This window comes from Myodes glareolus, chromosome 7 (assembly GCF_982192425.1).
Source record: "Myodes glareolus chromosome 7, mMyoGla1.1, whole genome shotgun sequence".
NCBI lineage: Eukaryota > Metazoa > Chordata > Mammalia > Rodentia > Cricetidae > Myodes > Myodes glareolus.
The window spans coordinates 81,592,899-81,614,922 of record NC_142032.1 but is presented as its reverse complement, the minus strand read 5'-3'; the positions used below and the strand labels follow the sequence as shown (position 1 = coordinate 81,614,922).

The 22,024-nt window shown below is 44.6% G+C and overlaps 1 protein-coding gene across 1 annotated transcript in view; it reads left to right on the top strand.

The window, feature by feature from the left end:
- The first annotated feature begins 13,119 nt into the window (after positions 1-13,119).
- The window catches only part of Cacng3 (calcium voltage-gated channel auxiliary subunit gamma 3), a 98,177-nt gene continuing 89,272 nt past the window's right edge, over positions 13,120-22,024 (top strand). Inside the window, exon 1 of the mRNA XM_048460470.3 lies at positions 13,120-14,331. Coding sequence (XP_048316427.1) covers positions 14,121-14,331 — 211 coding nt within the window. The 5' untranslated portion in view covers positions 13,120-14,120. The remainder of the gene's footprint in view (positions 14,332-22,024) is intronic.

The window sequence follows — 22,024 nt, the reverse complement described above, 5'->3', positions numbered from 1 at the left end:
CAGAAGGGGCCAAGCACTGCTCTCCTCTGATTGGCCTAAGAACATGCCCCCGCCCCCGCACTGAATTCAGTTTGGTGCCCAAACATCAACAAGTCAAAAAAAAAAAAAATGAGCTATGATTATCAGTTTGCAAATTCCAGATGGAATTCTTCCCTTTACTCCCCATGTCTTCCTTTCTCCCCAATGAAGGTTGCCTACCCTGTCTGCTGTATGATTCTGAATCTGTGCCTGCCTGAAGGCTGTCTTGGGAAACCTGTCCCTGTGTCTTTGTCTGTGTCTCTGTCCCTAATAAAGGACTTTACTCTGAATTTATTCACTAGAATGGAAATCATCACATGTTGAAGGAATGAAGGTGGTTTTACACAACTCTCTAACAGAGTTTTACAAGGAATAAAGTCACTGACTCCAGCTGACCCAGAGAAGGGTATTACAAATGTCATTGTTTATCAAGCAGTATTTGCATGGTGCATTCAATATTTATCGAGGATATCCATCTTATAAGACTGCTTTCAGCCTATACTTGCTGCTTGCAGCATATGGTTATCATAACACAAGCATTAATCTCTGGGGCAGGCCCATGAAGAGTACATAGTTTAAGATTACAGCTACATGTTAGCTTAGGGTGTATAAACTGATTACATGGGAAATTCAAGGCAAGTAAGATTGACTGTTACGTTGTTCTCTTTGTTTGTCTGTTTGTTTGTTTGTTTTGTTTTTGAGACAAGGTCTCTCTCTGTAGACCTGGCTGTCCCAGAACTCACTCTATAGACCTGGCTGTCCTGGAATTCACAGAGATCCATCTATCTCAACCCCCTCCCCACCCAGCACTGGGATTTAAGCTTTGTGTCTCTGTGTCTGGCCTTACCTTACTCTCTTAAAGGCAGATGAAGTCAACAGGCTGAGTACACGGTGGCACAGCAGTGTTAAGTCTTAAGTGACCTTTAGGTATGTTATTAACTTGACTGTGAGGTCCAGCAAAAGTTCTAGTCTCCCAGAAAGTAAGATATTTTTACCAGAATGCATTGCCCTAGAAGACTGGGGAGTGCTGAACTCACTGTGATCTTTATGAGAAGACACCACCCACCAGTCAGTCTGTCCAGGTGGATCATTTTGCTCAACAACTATAAGTTCACATGATGTCAAGATGAGCCTCATAAAATAGTGTGTGTGTGTGTGTGTGTGTGTGTGTGTGTGTGTGTGTGTGTGTGTGTGTGTCAGGCTGAACATTCTTAGGTAATGGCAAAGAAATGCTGAAATATTTTGAACAATATTCATGCATTCAGCCTTCCAGTCAATAAATACTTAGCCATTACCCATCATGCGGCAGGTGCTATCACAAGGTAGGAAGCAAGAGCAATCAATCAAACAGAAAAATCATCCAGGCCTTATCGTTCAGGCTTGCAATCCCAGGTACACAAGAGGTTGAGGTGGAAGGTTCATGAGTTCAAGACCTGCCCAGATTAGAAATTGAGTTCAAGTCCAGGCTGAGCAGCTTAGTAAGATCCTGTGGGCTAGATGACTCAGATGGTGAAGGAGCTTGCTGCCAAGGCTGATGGCCTGATTCAGTCTTGGGGACCTGTATGGTGGAAGGAGAGAGCCGGCTCGCAAAAAGTTGTCCTCTGACCTACTCCCATGAGTTGTGCCATGCATGTTTCCCTCAACACATCCCATGCACATACAAAATAAGTAAAAAAAAAAATAAAAAGTAATAAGAGTCCTTGGGATAAGACAGTAGAGTGCTTGCCTAGTAACTAGCAGGCACAAGGTTCTAGGTGCAATGCACAGTAAGTACCACAGAACAAAACAAAGCCTGAAAATTCTCTGCCCTCCTGCATCTGGAGACCATAATGCCGAGCAATGGTAAGAGTGCAGGGTCTTCTGTCTGCTGCAGTGGTAAGACCCTTGCCTCCTTTACAGTTAGGGCTCATTTGTAGGCTCCTGAGTCCCATCTGGAAAACAGACCACATTTGGGACTTGCTATGGGATAATCCGGCAGAGAGGACCAGGGTTGGGGAGGGAGACTAAACAAGATGATGGACGAGTCTGTAATCCCTGCAGCTGGGATGAGTACAAGGATGTTTTCTGCTAGGACTAAAGATACTGTATGCTCAATGCAGCTATCAAAGCTCTAACTTCAATTTAATTCAGCACTGTTCCCTCTGTAATGGTTTGAATATGACGCTTCCTCCTACATCCTCTCCTTCCCCCACCGCCCTCCCTAGTACCCCCACCCTCTCTGCTGGCTGCTTACTTTCCCCTCTGTTTTCATGGCACATGTATCCATTATCCTCTCCCCCGACTTAAGACCTTTTCCTTCCTCTTCAAGATCCCTTTCTAGACTCATGTTGACCCACTGTTTCCTTTACATCTTTGAGACAGGGTCTCAGGATGCAGCCACACAGGCCCTGAGATCCTCCTGCCTCCTGAGTGCTGGGTTTGCAAAGGAACTCTACCATGCCAGCTTCCCCATCACTCTCAGGACTGAGACCTTGACTGGGACTCTAGGCCGTCGAGTCCCAGACACACCCTATCTCACTAATCTGTGGGGGTTTCTAAGGCGGCTTTTGCCCTTTTAGTTATCTCTTGAGGTCTTCGTCTCTTCTCTAAACACCCCTTGAGTCTCTAGCCACATCCTGGGTCTCTGCATTTTCTTGGACTCAAGGAAACTAAGCCGGTAATGTCAGCCATTTGTTATTCCAAGGGTGGCAGATTAGAACAGATCTCATTAAGGGAGCCAGCTTCTTTGGCATCATCATTTTATTTATAGTGCAGCTGACATCTATTGAGCAGTTGATACATGCCGGGCACTGTGCTAAGTGCCGCGTGTATTATCCTATGCCGTCCGCATTCTGCAATAAGGAAGGCCCTATTGGCTAAAGAGACAGGTCCTAATAAGGTCCTGGTTTTATTTTGGAGGGAAGAGGGACGTGGAAGGTTAATTTACTTTTCTCAAGGTCACGCAGGAGATGCAGTTAGGTCTTGAAACTGTATTTCACCCTCTCCAAACCCCATCACCTCCCTTTCCTATCTGCTTTCTGCGGCATTTGAGGTGCAGCATTTGTAGCTTCCACGGATCCAAGCTTTTAGCCCCAGACCTTCTCTGGACTACAGCCGAGAAAAGGGTCTTGCTCACAGTTTTCCCACTGACATTACTTGGGGTTCTTTATTCTAAGTTCAGTTCCCTGGAGTCAGGTTTTGGATGAAGGCAAACTCCATTCTCCTGTTCCCCACCTTGTATCTCCACCCAGAAGGCAGGAAGAGCAACAATTCCCTGGTGGAATCTTTTTCAGGGTTGAAGGACTGCCATTTTCTTGCCCTCTGCTCTAATTTCTGTCCTATGGAGCCCTACCAAAGCACAATGCACAACCCAAACCCAGCAGATTTGACCAGATCATTCCCCACTTAAGTCAGCCCTTCAGCCCTCAGGGAAAGCACACGCCAAAATGTCCTAAACACCATACCTGAATTAATGACACTGCTCCCTAAAGCAGCCCCTGGCTTTCACTCCGGCACTTCACTGCCAACTCCATGACCGGAGTGAAATCTCCAAATGGTCATCTTTTGAGCCACCTCTTTCTGTTATGGAGGATTAACGCTCACCCTTGTCTGCCCCGCCTTGTGAGGCGTGCAGAGGCTGACTCTAGCTCCCTTTCCTGACCTCAACTTCTGTTTATCTCCTTGACCATGAGAGTCCCACAACAGCACCCTCTCTAACCATGCACAAACCATGGTCATGTTACACAACTCAACTCATTTTCTTCACGGTGTGCATGGATGCCTGCATATTACAGTTTGGATCATAAATAGCTCCAAAGTCCATATTGCAAAGACTTCATCCAAAGGCAGTGCTATTGGGGGACCATGAAACCTCTGGTAGGTGGGGCCTACAGGAAGGTCCTTCGGTGACTGAGGCACACTTCTGGAAAGGACAGACTTCCAACCTCCATCTGCCCTTCCAGCTCCGCCCCCTCACCACTTTGTAATTCTCCCAGTGCTTGGGGTGAATGGTTTGATTCATCTTAACCGCTTTCTCACAGTCTCAACGCAACAGGGCCAATCAACTGCAGATCGTAACCTCAGATATATGAACCAGAAGAAACCTTTTTTCTTTACACATTTATTAGCTCCAGTATTTTGTGATAGCATACTGTGTCTCTTTGGTTGGTTGGTTGGTTAGTTGCATACTTCTTGGCCATTTCTCTCAACGTGCAAGTCCACTAAAGGATGAGGAATCTATTTGTCTTGCTCACTGCTATAGCCTCAATGCCTATAGCAGTGTTTGGTGAGTTGGTGTGCTTTTTACAATAGATTTATTTTGAATTATGTGTCTGTGTGTACATCTGTGTAGGCATGTGTGCATGTGTGTACAGTTGCTCATGGGGGTGAGAAGAGCGCATGGCATCACCTGGAGTTGGAGTCACAGCTTGTGAGTCTCCCAACTGTTGCAAAACTTGCCTCATTGGTAAGAGCAGTGTGTGCTCTTAACTCCTGAACCATCTCTCCAGTCCCCGAAGTATTTTTAATTTGAATGACCTAGCCCAGGTAAAAGGCCCCCATGATTGCAGGGCATGGTGTCTGTCGCTTTCCTTCTTGCCCTCTAGCCACCCTCCTTCTGGCATCCACATCACAGGTTTCCTCGAAGACTCATCCTTCAGCCTATTCTCCATCTGCAGGGATTAAGATAAAGCCTACCTTCCCCGTATGTCCAGAGATGGAACAGGAGTCCAGACCTTAAGTCTACTTCCTGTTTATCATGATCCTGTTCCGATGAAAACGGACCAATGAGAAACCAGCTTCAAGAAATGTGCTGTAGCTGTTGGTGAAGCTCAGCTCCCTCTGAGGTTGTGGGTAGGAAGCCAGCCAGGAGCTCTGACTTCATGAGAAGAGCAATGTGGGGCTGACACAGAGAGACACAGATCGCACAAACCATTGTTGGGGGTTTGGGGTGCAGCTACTCCAGGTGTTACTACCTCTGATCTCGTACACACTGACTATTGAATTTGTGTGTTCATTTATCCCCTTTGAGTTGGCTTTCTGTTGGCTGGGACTAAAAGTTTCATGACCACTAAATTACCCCTCTAATTTCATTCCTCCCTGTCTGCATAAATTAGTGATTATCTTCATTATAAACTTGAAAAATTGGTTACATCAACTAATCATGTGGGTTTTGTCCTATAATGGGAATTTTGAAGACAAATAGCCCTGGCATATGATTATGGCTATAGGGAGGGGTGTGAGCATCTTTTCTTTTCAAGTTTCCTAAACATGAGCTTGTGGGTCCACAGTGACAAGGGTGTCCCGGCTTCAGGCAGGAAGACATGGCAAAGCAAAGCCTTGTCACACAGCCAAAAGTCAAATGTTTCCAAGAAGAGCTTATTTTGCCAAAAAGCCATAATACAACGCTTCCCATCTTTTTATTGTGATAAAAATATATAGCAAAAAAATTGACATTAAAAAAGGCCTTATTTATTTTTTTATGCATATGTGTGATCGCCTGCATGCACCACATGCATGTAGTACCCATGGAGTCCAGAAGAGGGCAGTGGATCCCCTAGAGCTGGAATTACAAACGGTTATGAACTCCTCTGTGTAGGTGATGGGAACCCAAGCTAGGTCCTCTGCAAGAGCAGCCAGTGGTGCTCTTAACCTCTGAGCCATCTTTCAATTCTCAAATTTGACATTCAGTCATTTAAAACATATAATTCAAGGGCATTATTCACATTCACAGTATCGTGCAATCCTTACTGCTTTTACTGAACCATTTTTTTTCCCCAATTGTAGCCAAAGTTTTGCAGTGGTGGCAAAAAGCTTCCTGTTACCCTTACCTTTCAGCCCCTCATGGCCCACTCCACTGCCTGCATCGATAGATTCTTCTGCTTTAGGGGGCTCAGAGAAGCAGGATCTTCTGTGCCAGCATAATGATGTCATCAAGGTCTGTTCATACTCTGGCGTGTACCGAATTTCATACCTTTTCATGCTTGGATAATATTCTTCGGTATGTGTGTGCCACATTGTGGTTATCCAGCCGTCAGCAGGTAAACACATGCATTGTTCCCACCCTCTGGCTCTTTCCATACAGCAACTTTTAATTACGTTTTATTGATCAGAGTCATGTCATTGGCCCACTTTTTCTCCTTAAGGAAGAGTGGGGGAAAAATAGGAAATTTGCTTTCAACTATAGAAACAGCACTAAAATCACAATTGGTGTTTTGTTCTTTCTTTCTCTCAAGTCCATCTCAGACCAGGGCTTTCTATATGTTAGTCTAACTGCCTACAGCACATTGACCCTAATCTCCGCTTATCTTCTGTTTCAGCAGAGCATTTTCTGTAAAGCCTTCTTCAGTGACCTCGGTTGCCCTTGAGGACATTCCTCTGTCAGCTCTCTTTGATTGTGTAGGTTAAATTTCCTAGAAATAGAGCCTGAGGCAGGGGTTCTGATGCACTTGATTTACTGAAGGAGTTATCTCCAGGCAAAAACAACCCGAGGGACCATGGGACACAGTGGAAGAAAGAACAGTAATCCTGCAATTGTGGCTTTCTAGAGAGCAGCACAAGAACTTGCTAGAAATTAGCTTTGTTAAGCATCATCCTCTGTATCGGGAATCTATTGTATATTAAGCCTTTTAGGTAATTCTAGCTCATTGATTTGGTTTGTGTCTTAGGTTCCTATTACTGTGTTAAATGCCTTGACAAGAAGCTACTTGGGGAGTGTCTTGGTCAGGGTTACTACTGTTGAGAAGGGGCAATGACCAAGGCAACTTATAAAAGAAAGCATTTAATTGGATCTTTGCTTCGAGAGTCCATGAGCATCGTGCCGAGGGGCAGGGTGGCAGACAAGCACATCCCTGGTGCAGCAGTTGAGACCTGTCATCCGATCGGCAAGTTGTAGACCCAGAAAAGGCAAGACAGGGACTGGTGTGGGCTTTTGAAAGCTCAAAGCACACCCGTGGTGATACACTTCCTCCAACAAGGACACACCTCCTAATCCTTCCTAAACAGTCCACCAACTGGGACCCAGACGTTCAAATATATGAACTGGTAGGGGCTATTCTCATTCAAATCACCACAGAGAGGAAAGGGTTTATTTCACGTCACCCTTTCAGGTAACAGGCCGTCGCTGAGGAAAGTCGGAGCAGGAATTCAAGGCATAAAATCTGGGAGGCAGGAGCTAAAGTAGTGAGCACAGACGTGAGCTGCTTACTTGCTTGCTCCCTGTGGCTTGCTCAGTGTGCTTCTTATACAACCCAGGACAACTTACCCAAGGGTGGCACCACCCACCATGGGCTGGAGTCTCTTGCAGCAATCATTATTCAAGAAAATACCCCCATAGACTTGCCTACAGGGCAGTTAGATGGTGGAATCTGCTCAGCTGAACTTCCTCTTTCCAGAGAAATCTAGATTTGTGTCAAGTTGAAAACACGCACACACTCTCTCACACACACACAAACACAAACCACACACACAGAGTCTTACGTATCCCAGGTTGGCCTTTAACTCACTATGTAGCTAAGTATTACCTTGAATTCCTAATCTTCCTTCTTCTACCATCAGAGCGTTGATATTAGAGTGTGTGTGACCATGTCCAGTTTGTGGAATGCTGGCTATTGAACCCAGGGCTTCCTACATGCTAGACAAGCGCTCTACCAACTGAGCTTCCATCCCCAGTTTCATTGTAGGTGATTCTAATGCACTCTATAGTTTAAGAACCACAAGAACAGAGGACAGAGTCAAATCTTAGCCTGGTACATGTATGACTATAGAACATATGGAGTTCTTCCTTCTGCCAAGAAGGCTGCCTCTTGTATCCCTGTATCTACTACCCTCTGGCTGCAGGTTGTCCCTGAGGGATGTATCATTCCTTAGGCAAAGCAGCTTCCAGAAACTGAAAAGCTTGTCCCAAGAAATGCAGGTGTGGCTTGTGGCAGTCAGGATTAGGATTATGTGAACATATCATCTTGGTAAAGGGTGTCTGTCCAACAGCATCTGCCTCAAGTATTCTTATCTTGCTAGTCAGCACCGTCCACTCCTTCAGACTGATGTTCCAGGTGGCCAAGAACAGTGCACTTCTTGCTTGAGTTCACAGTGCCTGTTGCAGGCATGAAGCTTAATCATTACTTACACAATTAGTGGATTAAGCAAACGCCATTTGAGTAGCTGCTACAGCCTGGGCACTAGTCTGAGGTGGAGAAATGCAGGTACAAAGGAAAAAAAGCAACTTCCTCATCAGGATGATGAGGAAAACATGAAAACACACATACATGCACCCAGCTGAGTGTTCATGCAATCAGGTATGACAGATATCATGACAGAACGCAGGCCAGAGTGAGGGATGAGAGAGAAATATGGGATGTTATTTTAGATGGTACAGCTAGGGGAGGATGCTCTGAGATGGTGACCTTTGAACTCAGAAATACATGAAGTGACAGAGTAAACCACAAGATATCTAATTTGTGTAAATTAAGAATTACTTTTTTATTTCATGTATTTACTTGTATGTGTATATGTACATGTCCATACGTCTACAAGCACAAGCCTACCAAGACATGAATGTGGAAATCAGAAGGCAACTTGCAGGAGGATCTTTCCCTCTACGGTGTGAGTCCCAGAAACTGGACTCAGGTCGTCAGACTTGGCAGCAAGTATCTTTACCTGCCGAACCATCTAGTTAAGCACCTGTTCAATGAACAGGATATCTCAGGGAAGAGAAGCCCAGGCACTAGGAATGAAGAGATAGCTCCTCGAAACAGTTGGCATTTCTGTGCCGATAAAGCAGGAGGTGGCTGAGAGCAGTGGACAGGTGGCTTGCTGCTTTTTGTTTTTGTTCTGCTTTTAATTAACTTTAAACATTTACCAAAGTATGCATGCGTAAGATTTAAAGTCAGATAGGCTAGAAAGGGCTGAAATGAAAAGGCAGCTGCCCTAGAGTCCATAGTCTTTCTGCCCAAGAGTAATAGGACATCTATGTTTGTCTTCTTTTAGCTCACTCTACCCCATCCACTTCTTCTGTTTTAGATACAGTAATTGGACGTCAGTTCTTCTATTGACTATTTTATTTATTCTATGAGTATGGATTTTTTTTTGCCTGCATGTTTGTCGGTGTATCATGTGTGTGTCTGGTGGCCTCTTTAGAGGACAGAAGAGGGTAACAGATCCCCTGGAACTAGAGTTACAGATATTTGTGAGCTGACTTGTGGGTACTGGGAATTGAACTTGGGTCCTCTGGAAGAGCAGCCATTGTTCTTAACTGCTGAGTCATCTCTCCAACCCCTATCTTTGCCATTTTTACAAGATGCCCATGTTCTATATCTGCTTTCTTCAGTCAAAGATATGCATCTTGTTTCTATCTGTAGTGTCATGATACTGCCTTCTACCTTCTCTTCCCAGACCACAAGATATGGTCCTCTTAGCCTCTTAGCCAGAGTGTGTCACTGTATCCCCTCCCTGAGCCCATCTGAATGACAGTAGTCTAATAATATAACACAGGCTAGAAAGGTTAGGTCATCAGTTCTGGATATTCTAAACTGAAGCTAAAGCACCTTGTGTTAATCTAGGTAGATTTCTTGGTAGGGATAGCATAAAAAGTCTAACTTTGGCTTCCATCTTGAAGTTCAAAGCACAGAGAAGGTGAGGGTTGACTTTGACTATCGAGTTGATTGACTTGAGAAGCACCTGGAGGTTAGGAAATCCCACCCCTAGCTGTGCCTGTGAGGTCCAAAGACGCCAGTCAGAAAAGGAAGAGCTGCTTTCAAGCAGTCCATAGGCTGAGGGCCTGGAGAGATGAGCACGGGGATCCTCCAGCACACGCTCACCCTTCCTCCTTGCTTCCCCCACTCCCTCCCTCTCTGCCTCCTCCATACCAAGACGTGAGCTGCACTGATCTCTCTGTATGTTGGGTTGAAACCCTTGAAACAGAACCAATAGCACCCAGCCACCATCAGCTGCTTGCATTGGGTGTTATTCTTCCACAGCAATGAGACTGCAACACAGAAGGCAAAACTTTCCTTCTAAGGATATAAAAGGGAACATGTGTGGGAAATACAGGCGCTGTCAAAGATCCCAGTGACTTTTACATAGGGAATCCAATTCCTATGTGAGGCCTAATTGCATTTTTGGCTTCTGGTTCCTCAAAACACTCCCTGTATTCTTATACTACAGTCTCCATTTTCTCCAGCTAGCTCCAGTGAGTTACTGTTGCCTACAGACAAATACAGCATCCCCTATATCTTGGAGAATGAAACTTACATCATTGTCCCAAATGTGAAGCTGACTGTCTTATGCATGGTGGGCACTCATGAACAACTATTGAACTGAATTAGCTGTTAACAATACTTTCCGAAGTGGAACTCTAACAGATAAGAAAAAGCACAAATAAATATATTACGACTGTTAATGGAAAGCTAAGAATTCGTTGGAAGAAAAAAAATCTTAATAAAAGAAACACACACAGGTTTAAAGCTGCCTGAATGCCTCCTGAATCTCCTGCCAGATGAGCAGGATCAGAAGGGATCATTGACAAACACTGAGGAAGCCTCTGGCTCCATTTAAGAGGATGCTTTGAATCTGCGATTGAACTGGTGGAAGAGCCCTCTAGTGGTAAGAATGAGTACTTCCCTCTAGGCCCCACCGCAGATTCCACACGCCCTGTGCTCACCTACACATCACACTGAATGATAGGCTCAGATCACCCCTAGTAAACGAGGAGAAATTACTCGGACACAAATGACGGGCTCCCTGCCTCTCTATCCACTTCATCCAGGTTCTCTGACTTGTTTCATGTGCTCCCACATTCAAATTAACCTTGGTTCTGGTCAGAGGTCACCCAGCTTCAGCGTCAAGCTCTGTCCTTGGCTTGGGCATTGCAGCCATTTCTCTGCTGCTTTCTGATTGTGATTGTCCTCTTCATCCACCTGAGCACCTGACCTCTTTTTCTCAGTAGTCTACCTGGATCCTTGGTTCCATCAGCCGGACATGGTATGCCTGGTCTTCTGTCCTGGGTCCGAGGGTGTGGGTCTGGGGTTGCTGTGGTCTTGCTGATCATCCAGGGGATGGAGCAATGGAGTACATAATTTCTAAGGCCCCAAACCCTCCACCATCACTGTCTTGCTTCAGAGAGCATCTTTGCTACCTCTGCTGGAGTAAAAGAAGAATCAAACAGACCCAGGAATGGCTGTTTTGATCACTATTAACTATTTCATATTGTTTAAATGTCTAAGAGGGAGAAGAAAATACCCACCTATCTCCTAAAGCTTCCTAGGAAAGAAAGATCAACTTCACCTTCATGTAGTTATGTAACCTTTTAAATTAATAATTATTAACCAAGGTATGTGTGATAACCACACCTGTATAACCCCAGGCACTGATGCAGGAAGATCAGCCCAAGGCCAGCCCGGGTTATGCAACAAGTTTAAGATTTGCCTAAACTACATTAAGACCATTTTTTAAGAAAGAAGTTAACAATAAATGTTATTTATATTAAAAACGGAAATAATATTGATCAAGAAAACCAATAATCATGACTGAGAAGCAAATTTTCTATACAGAGAAAGAAAGACATGAAGTCACTTAAAGGAGGGCTCATGCACCTTCCCCCATTACCTCCCGCCATGCTTCTAGGATCTAGCAAGTTATGGCCCTAGCCCGTTTCATTTTGTAATAAGGCAAATTTTTAATATAAACTGTAACAGGTACATATATGCAACTAAAAACATATAAACAGACAAATCTACATTGCACCTGCATATTCACATCCATACACACACGTTCATGCATACACACAGCTGTGTGTTTATTGAAAACATGATCTCATGACCCCAGAAACTGTACCATACAGGTGTATGCATATATTGACATATCTACTTTATGTCTACAGCAAATTCACAGGCATTCAGAAGTCATGACAAAATGATCATAGCACTCACTCACACAGAAACACACTACAACTATACATGCAAACCTGCCTGTGCACTTGTATATGCATATAGCACCAGGAACCAAATCTTCAAATGACATTAACATAAAAGTAAAAACCTCAAAGTCACCAAAGATCGTGAGCCAAATCTGAGGCTTTTTTGGTATATTGCCCCTTCTCTTTTCAGCCAGACAGCACCACAGGGAATGAATTTGTGCCTATGATTCCTTTCCATTATATGTTTGTCCGGTTAAATAACACTCAAATATGACAGCTGGTTGTGGGCACATCTCAGGGATTTGCAGAAACAGTCCATGCAGCCAGCCTCAATTCCAAACACCCAACTGGGTATCAGTACTTGTCATGCCACAAGGAAATAAATGGTCAGAGCAATTTGGTGGGATGCCTGAAGTCAAATTAGCATGTCCTTATCGATATACTAGAACATATGGAACTGGAAAGCTGATCCATGCCGGTTCTTTTCAGCAGTTTCCCTATTTCTGAGGGAAGGAACTCGCAGGTGTGTAATGGCATTTGTGCTTTGGGATAGCAAGGAACCCAGACCTAATTACACCTGCTTCCAGGTCTGACTTAGAGGAAGATGTTAACAAGTGAACAGCACTGGGGCCTTTGGAAAAGAGCTGACATTTTCAATGCTCCCCCGTCCTGAATTTACCACCACCTTAAAGGTAAAAGTTATAAAATATTTAACAAGTGTGTTCAGAGACAGAGCCCTTAAATCCCTTCATCCAAAGTCCCTAATATATAAGCAGCAGTCTAGGTACATGCAGTCTCTTCGACCCTTTAGAGGTATAAGTTCATGTGTATATGAATGGTTCTGGGTCATATGTGAACATGCTTTCTCCTGTGTAAACCCGAGCTCCAGAGAGAAGAGGGTAGACATATTGGTTTGTTTTCTGAGGAACAAAATTGGAACAGATACACACACACACACAGAGACATTTTGCCCACCCAAGTGAACCGTCAGTCAGAGCCTCCCATCCCTTTAAGTAGATTAGATCTTTCCCAGCTTCTGTTTCCCCAGTGGACTCCCGCAGCAAAGAGCAAAGTTGCTTGGTTCACTGGGCTCAGGGAAGAGGAGGAGGAGGGCTGACTAGAGAATGCTGCGTTGGGTGGGCGCTGAGAGAACGCGCGCGCCAGAGTGCGCTGTGGGTTTTTTTCCCTGGCCCTTGTCCTTAACCCTTCCCTCTGAGGAGCGGGATCCACCGTGCTGCAGTACCCTGGAGACCTGGTGCTGACTGCCTTGGGCTACCGAAACTTTGCTCGGGGTGTAGGCTCGACTACGCGGAGTTGGCTGGCTGATTCCGGGAAAACACGAGGGGAGTGAAAGGGGAGCGACCCTTGGCACCGCGAGTCTCTAGCCTAGAAGCTAGAAGAGCTGGGGTGCAGCCGCAGAACGGAGCTGTCCCTTCAGCACCGCGGACCTCCAAGGACCCTGCATCGGGAAGAGGGAGGCTGGGCAACAGGAGAGGAGCTGTCCGTTCAGCACCACGGACCTCAGCCTTCCCAAGCAAGCGGCCGGCCCCCGCCCCAGGACTCTCCCTTTTCTCCAGTTTGCGCGGGGGTGTGGAGAGCAGGCGGAGAGCTTTCCTGGGAGGCTGGGGAAGCAGTGAACACTCTTCTCAGCGACTCGCCTCCCAGCAGAGCTATTTTTTGCCATCCGCCCTCACCCCCGGCACACGCGCTCGCACACACGCACGCACGCGCGCACACACATACACACACATACACACGCACACACATACACACACACATACACAGACACACACACGCTCACACACAAGACCTCTCTGGGTTTCTTTTGCCTCGAGTCTCCTGGGGCTGTGAGGAACCAGGCGCATCTCAAACCGATCTGGCAGCTCCAAGCTCTGAAGCCATGCCCAGCACAAACCCTCGTTCCCACCAAGCTCCTGAGGAATGAAAGCAACCCAGGAATCCTCTGACCGCAGCAGTGATGTGGACCAACCCCCTGGAGCCCGCACCCTCCCGAGGGCCATAGAGGACTCAGGGAACTGGAGAGAGCTCAAGACAGGAAATCCCAGCTTTCCCAAAGTCCCGGTGGATGCTGACAAAAGGAGATCCAGATTTTTGGAAGAGGCCATCCTAGGTTACCCAGCTGCAGAGTGATTCTCCCCTCTGGCACTGAATCTCCCCCTCCAAACCCCAGCCGTTCAGAGTACCATGAAGAATTATGAGGATGTGTGACAGAGGTATCCAGATGTTGATCACCACCGTAGGAGCCTTCGCAGCTTTTAGTTTAATGACCATTGCAGTGGGCACGGACTACTGGCTATATTCCAGAGGTGTGTGCAGGACTAAATCTACAAGTGACAATGAAACCAGCAGGAAGAATGAAGAAGTAATGACCCACTCCGGGTTGTGGAGGACCTGCTGCTTAGAAGGTACTCACAAATTCCTCTCACTGGCTCTGAATGATCGACTTCTAATGTCCTGATGTGTGTTTGAGGGGAAAGAGAGGCAGTGGAGGGGAAGAAAAACAGTTGAAATTGTTTTTGAAAACGTGTGAGTGTCCGGACTGTTTCCACTGAGGCTGGTGCTGTGTGGCTGAAAAGGTTGGGTCTTGTTGATTGTTTTTGGTCTAAGCTAAATGCGATGCGATTTTGTAACACTTTAAGCAGCATCTGCAGCTGGGAAATCTTCTAATCCCAAATCTCTAGGCATGTTGTGCGCTGTTTGTATCTCCGTCTAGAGAAGGAGACTTTGGATTTATTTAATTGCATTTCAGTGAACTGGGATAATTAAGGAGCCGAGGGAAGAGAGAGAGGAAGGTGATGAAGGAGGAGAAGGGGGCTGCTCTGACATGGGGCACTCTGATCTGCATTCTTTTCTTTTTCCAGTAGAATCTTAGCGTCTCCTGAGTTTGGTCTAACTAGGCATTGTCATGAACTTCCTTTGCCAATTGGTACCAGTGAACAATATGTAAACCCCAACTCTCACACCCCCACATCTAAAGCAAATTTCATTATGAATAAATGTTTCATTATTTGGGATCAAAATAAAAGTGAAGTCTTGGTATTTGCTATCCACCTGACTTCATTCATAAATCACGCTCATAACCAGCAAATGTATTTCCTTGACATTTAGAGGATACTAACTCTAAGAATTACAGCTCATTGTTTCTAATTTTAAAAATTAGAGGATTTGTTCTAAATAGGATTGCGGAGGGCAGGCCAATTTTAGAATGGGGAGCTCTTAGGTAGCCTATGTCACTACTAAACTTGCTTCACTGCATAAAGAGTGACTGTCAGCTTCAATAGACGGTGCCTGGGTATCACAAGGAGTGAAAAAAAAAAGAAAGAAGAAAATCAAAGCTCCGTGGACCTGTTACCTGAGGGAGACACTAGATTAAAGGGGCACTGAGGAATGGTTTTATTTGGTTGGTTGGTTGGTTGGTTGGTTGGTTTTTGTTATTTCTGTGGGCTCCTGGGGAATCAGTGAAGTTTATCTCAGTGAGAGTCAAGAAAATAGGGGCTTCCTCCCACTCCTCCCTTTGCTATTGGTTCTCTCCCTCTGCATTCCCTGTGGCTCTTCTCAGGGTTTCTCAGGAACTCGCATTTATGTAAATGACTTAGGAAATCATGCTATGACATCACTTGCTAGTGTAATATTGCATCATTCTCTGGCCTCCTTCCCGTGTCCTGACGCTCTGAACTCCCCTGACTATAGCGCCACTACAGTTCATTCTTTTTCCAAGGCAGATTTGCAACTGGTGGGAAATTCAGGAGGGAAAGGGCAACCTTTGTGAAGGGAGAATCCATGTGAAGTTAGAAAATCCAAGCAATTCTGCAGATAGTGGCTATACACTTAGCAAAGACATTTGTCCTTTGAAACGCTCAGTTAACCCAAGAAATGATTGGTTTGGAATTGATAGTTTTACATGAGCATGGCTCCGGCTTACAGTTTCTGTCAGTGTTCTGCCAGAAATTCTGAAATGATTCTTTCCTAAACATCATGAAGCATCTAACATTTGTGGTTATTTCTGAGCATTTGCAGTTGGGCAGCAAGAGGTCATTCACCTTGGGGAAATTCCATCATTCCCTTTGGTGTATTGACAATAATGAATTAAATCAGTTTTGCAATGCTGTGATTTGGAAGATGAGATAATGCCGACAAAAGTGGAATAAAAAATCCACAAGGCTCTGCTCCAGTCAAAACTATATGCAAGTATACCAGATTTAGTCATTTACAGCTATTTTACTTCTTTTAAATATTTCAGAAATGTAAAATTAAACTCAAATATTGATATCCCTCACTGTGTCTTATTTATTTAACAGTCTGTCAGAAAATGAATCAGGGCTTTCTGAACCTTGTCCCAAAGCCTCCTAAAGAGTGTTTTCTCTTCTCTTCAACATGCTACTCTGTGCCTACAGAGCACGCTTGGGATCGAAGCCCCAGGTATTCCATAGGTTTAGTGGGATAAGTGAGAAAGGAAATTTGGAAGGAATTAAGTGGATTGAAGATGTGTTCTTGGGCAAGTCGATTCTTTCAAGAAAACTTCTGGAGTCTTCCTATAGTTTTTCTCAGCTACATTTTACATTTTTGAAACGCCCCATTCAGTAAGATACATAAACCATTATGGATCTGAAAAGTTTTTACATCTAGATGGAACTGGCGAAAATTTGAAGCCAAGATTCTTCTTGATGGATTGAATACATCAAGTGTTCAAGGAATTTGCAGGAGCCTCTGTTTTCTGCTTGATAAGATACATGCAGTAGCCAGCATGCCTCATCCTAAGATTTCCATCCTCTGGAAGGATGAAGATAAATAGCCATCTCCATTCACTAGTTCCTGTCTATCTCAGAAGCACCAACATCCTCATCTTCTGATTTGTGAAACATCAAAGGACCTGTGTAGGGAGTGTAATAGCTCAATTTTTTGTTACACATAATTTAGAAGAGTCCTTTTGTCATACTTTAAGAGCCGGGAGACAATGCAGCTATTTTGCCCCAAATAAGGGAATACTCGGGAGGAGCATGACGGCTGTCTGCAAACATATGATGGGCTGTCATTTGGAAGATAGAGGTGAAACCTATGTGGTCTCAAGGGAGTTGATGAGGGAACTAAAGTAAGACAGATTTTACCTAAATATAAGTAACTACCTAGTGTGGAGTAGGAAGCTTCCAGAGGTGGTGAGTCCCCAAACAGCCAAAGTATTCAAAGCTAAAAGAAAATATCAATTGTCCCCAAACTTGGCTAGTCATTGGACTCCCATTAATAGGCTCTGTGTTTGTTCTTAAATAGAATATCAAGCTCCACAGCTGCATTCCAAGCCTCCATTGATCTATGGTGGATCCTTGGTATCTAAACTTCCTAAAAACCCTCCAAGCAACTATGATGTCAGGGCCATCACATAATGAAGGTTTTGCAGTGGGTCTGGGATGACTGTGCATGCTTGTCAGGACCACGACACTCAAGACAGACAGCTACTTCCTTTTGCCACTCCTGTGAACCAGCAGAGTGTCCTCTGTGCTCAGCTATCTATATACTAGTACTGTTTTCAAAATTTTGAAAGAATTGGGTCTCTCATCTTCAGGGGAGCTTAGGGGTGCAAGTATTGTCATTACCCTCACCTTATAGATGAGGAAACTGAGACTGGGGGGAGCTCCATAATTTGCCTAAGGTCGTATATCTCAGTTGGGCTGGCGGTACTTGGTCTAGACTTGCAGCTTCCCAGGGCGTTGCTAGCGAGCCTTAGTTCAGGCTCAAGGGGTTTATTTGCTGCCGATAGAAAGACTGACTTGTGAGAATGTCCAGACACATGGGTTTTTCCATTCAAAAGTCTCAAATCTGAACACATTCAGCTTGTCTGTGCATCGATGGAAGGGACACAGAAGCCACCAGATAAGAACAAACTCGAAGCAACAAAAGATGCACTTTGAATGAGAAAGCAATCAACCTCTGTAGAGACACTCACAGCGAGAAAGAAACCCTAGCGATTGCCTGACTCATTATCTGGAAGGCAGGCAAGGCATTCACCAAGGCCCACCTGCTGCATGTCTTCAAAGGCAGCATGCAAATTTGAATGAGAATGTGTTCAGTAGGCATCTCTCTCATTAAACACACACACACACACACACACACACACACAAAAAAAAACACTGAAGCCCTAGATCCAAGCAAAGCAATGCAATTAGATGGTGGGAGACCACTACCCTAGCAGTGAAGAACCCTGGGTGCTAATCACATTTCTGTCCCTAATAGTCATGCAAATTGTTCATGTGGCTTTCCCCCCTTGAAATTTGGTCTAGTCAGTTCTAAGGTAAGAACTTTACATGAGGTTAAGAAGTCCTAAATCTAACTGTCCCTGTGACCGAGCCAGGTCAGGGAAAGTGTGAAGAAGCGTCTCCCACTCTTTCACCCCAGCTGTATGCCAGACAATGACAGTACATTTAGGGAGACTTATGATGACCAGAATTTGATCTCAATGTGGGAGCAATAGAGGGTAGTAGGGGACTGTACCAAGCTGGAGAGACCATCTGAAAATAACAGTGAGTTGACTTGAATTGAGTTTGACACTAACGACATGTATATCAATTGTGTGACAACATATAAGGGGCAAGGAAATGGCTCAATAGGCAAAGTGCTCATTAAACAAATGTTTAAGGGCTGGAGTTGAGATTCTGCCCTGCCACCACACACACACACCATGCAAGTGCTGAGTGGTTAAGGCAAGCTACCTGTAATCCTGGCAAATGCAGGGGGGTTCCTGAGCAATCTGAATAACTGGACTGGCTGAATTAGAAAACTCCAGGTTCAGCTGAACGATCCTCACTCAGTACATAGGGTAAGGAGCGATTGATCAAAAAGACATCCAACTTCAGACTCTGGCCTCCACGCGTGCACACACATACTGTGTACACACACAGGTACACGCATACACAACCTGATATATTCACCTGAGATCATTCGTAGATCTCATATATACATATATATATATATATACATACACAGCTTACATGTATACATAGAAAGAAGAAAATCAAAGAAAAATGATGTACAAAACCATTTGAATTTTAAAATACAAGCAAATCGTTCACCTTTCTAAAAACATGGACTCATTCAAACTGTAGTTACATTGTAGCTTAACTTTGTCCATAGGTTGCCAGTTTTGAGCCCTAAAAATTCCCTAAATGGCTTTCTAAAGCAAATTTCTGATTTTTTCATACTCAGTTCATGAGTCACTCTTTAGAACTCATTAAAAGGGTTTTGAATATTAAGAAGAGAAAGCTTATTTGGAATTATAGCTCAGGGAACTTAAAATCATGGGAAGGAAGTTCAGTAAACTGCTGTTTCTGCCGCAGATGGGCCTGAATGACACCAAACATCTGGCTGAAAATCTGAAAAAAAATTAGCCAGTCATTAGAAGTTCCCCCATATTTCCCAATCTGCAGATGGTTGGCTTTGTCAGCCAGATGGGGTTCCAGCTTTATTTATGTGTTCAGAATCCTTCAGGGAAGCTGCAAAGATGCAGTTGAAGAAGAAGGCAAGTTGCGGGGGGTGGGGTGGGGTGGGGTGGGCGGTTATTGAGTCCGTCCTGTGTGCCAAACCCTGTGCTAAGTGCCTCCAGATACATCAAAGCACACTTTTCATATCTTACATCACCCGGCAGAAGGCAAACTCTGTACACACAGGGGTCTTATCTTTGAGGAATGCTCCTATATGTCCCTAGAACTCAGGAACACCTGCTTCTGTTCCTTCATTCTAGATCATTCCTAGATCTCACATCTTCTCCTGTCATCTAATCTAAGCCGTTACACAGAACAGACTAGAGCTCTTCCTGACCTTTCTGATCCATTCCATGCATTCTTCCTCCTCACCCAAAAAATCCTAGGGTCAAAAGCAAGACGAAAGTGGGCCAGAGTCGTGAGTGAGGCAGGATATAAGCAAGCGGCCTCAGCTGGGTCTGTGGGTTAAGTTAGGCCTGGGTAGGTGGAAGAGGTCAGAACAGGAGCGTGAATGACACACAGCTGTACTGTGTCCAGATAGTCCTAATATGTTAGATACCAAGATGCTTTCCTTAGTGTTAACAAACCACACTTGTTCAGAGTCCCTCACCAGCCATCCTCCGTTCCTGAGACCTCCCAGGACTCCCTAAGATCCATTAAGTAAAGAGTAAAGACTGCCAGGTATTTTGGCCATCATAGTAAAAATGGGACTGATTTGGCTGGTAGAGGAACTAATGCTTAGATGCCCAGTTACTTCCACAGGAAATGGTATCCAGAGAGAAAGTAGGACCCACCTGACCCCTACATTCCCACTATTGCATGTCGGATCATGACCCCGTTTCAGCCATGGACACTATTTGTGGGCTGGTCTTGTGCTCAACTGACTGATCAACGTTTCTTCCCAGCTGTGTCCTCATTGTTACAAAGCCCTCAGGCATCTTCTTGCTGCCTCCAACACAGCATTCTGTCTTCTTGTTCTGTGGTTCCATCACCGACAGCAAAGGTCTGGGAAATCCCTCTGGTGGTTTTATCACTTGAAATCGTATGTTGTGGAGTATGGTGAAGACCACTCTCGCACATAAGATTGACCAATGTGGGCTATTGTACTATGTGTTGAGAAAAAAAAATACAAGGAACCAGGCAAAATGATGCCAGGTTCTCATGCTTTGACTGAGCAAGGTACAAGTTCACGTAAGAGACTGTCTGATCACCCAGGGGACTGTACTTTAGGTTAATTTTTGGTTTTTAAAGAAGTAGACTTAGATCCAGTAACTGTATGTTTATTTAGCTCAAAAATGGGTAAAATGAACAAAACATTTTGTTCAGTAACAGTGCAAATAATTTCTGGTCAGAAGGAAAGGTAAGCCCAAATGCAGCAGCTTGCAATTCCCAGCATGCCACCAGTTTTTACATTGAACTTTACAGTCTTATTTCAGAATGTTGTTACTGCCTCTCTTGAACCAGTTTTATGATTCTGCTGGCTCCCTTCCTGCGGAGTTGAATAAAACTTGACATCGGTTGACTCTGTAAGTTAGGAGAAATGTGTTCTTAATAGTTTGAAAATTATACTTTGCAGTGTGGAAGCCCTTCCAAATGAAAACAGTATTCATGTGGTTAAAGAGGAGCCTTAAAAAAAACACAAGGTTGTTTTCTTTCCCTCTGTCTTGGAGGCCCTAAGAGACCCACTGTTCTACTGAAGAAACAAGCTTGGCTTTAGTAACAGCTCAGAGAGTTCTGTGTGACAGCGGAGTTCTGGGGACCCATGGGCCTGGGATCACACCTGGCTCCCATCATTCAGTGAGTGCAATATCTTAGAGTTGGCTTCACCTCTGGTTGTCTCCTCACCGGCTGTATTACTTTGCAAATGCTATCACCAAAATAGTGCCAGTAACAGAAGCAACTTAAGGGAGGGAAGGCGTGTTTTGGAACACGGTTTCAGAGCCATCTGTCTGTCATTGCTTGGTCTGATGCATTTGGGCAGTGAGAACATGTGGCAGAGAATAGTTGTCCATATCCAGTAGACACAGTAGAGGGTGGCAGGAACCAGGAGCCAGAGATCACCTTCTAAGGCCTAACCCTAGTTGACCTACTTATGCCAGACAGAGGTCTAAAGCTTCCAAGGACTCCCCAAATGGTGCACCCTACTGAGGAGCAAATACTCAAAATATGTACCGAGGAGCATTTAAGCATGGCACCTGCTCATCAAAGGTAGCAAGCGTTTTCCAACCACTTCCTTGCTTTTTCTGTGGTTCTGTTAACAATGTGTTGCCTGTTACTTCTTGATCCATTCATGTCAGAGTATTAAGTTGTTTTACGATGGTAAATGAGCCAGTGCTCATTTTCTCCCAAAGAGGTCTTTCTGTGAGTTACCTTGGGCTCCAAGAAGAATTGTTCATAATACACAAGTATGTATAAGGGAAGAGAGAAGCCAATATTTCTCTTCTGGCTTGAATGACTGTTTAGGCTCCATGCTACACATTAGCACATGTGTCAACCTCAGTAAGGAACCAGAGGGGAAACAATAATGATGGAAGAATGCATGACAATGAGGATGACCCGGTTTGGGATGACGAGGTTCTATAAGTTGAATTAAGCTTGGCTATTTTACCGAAGAAAGATGCTCGTTCAC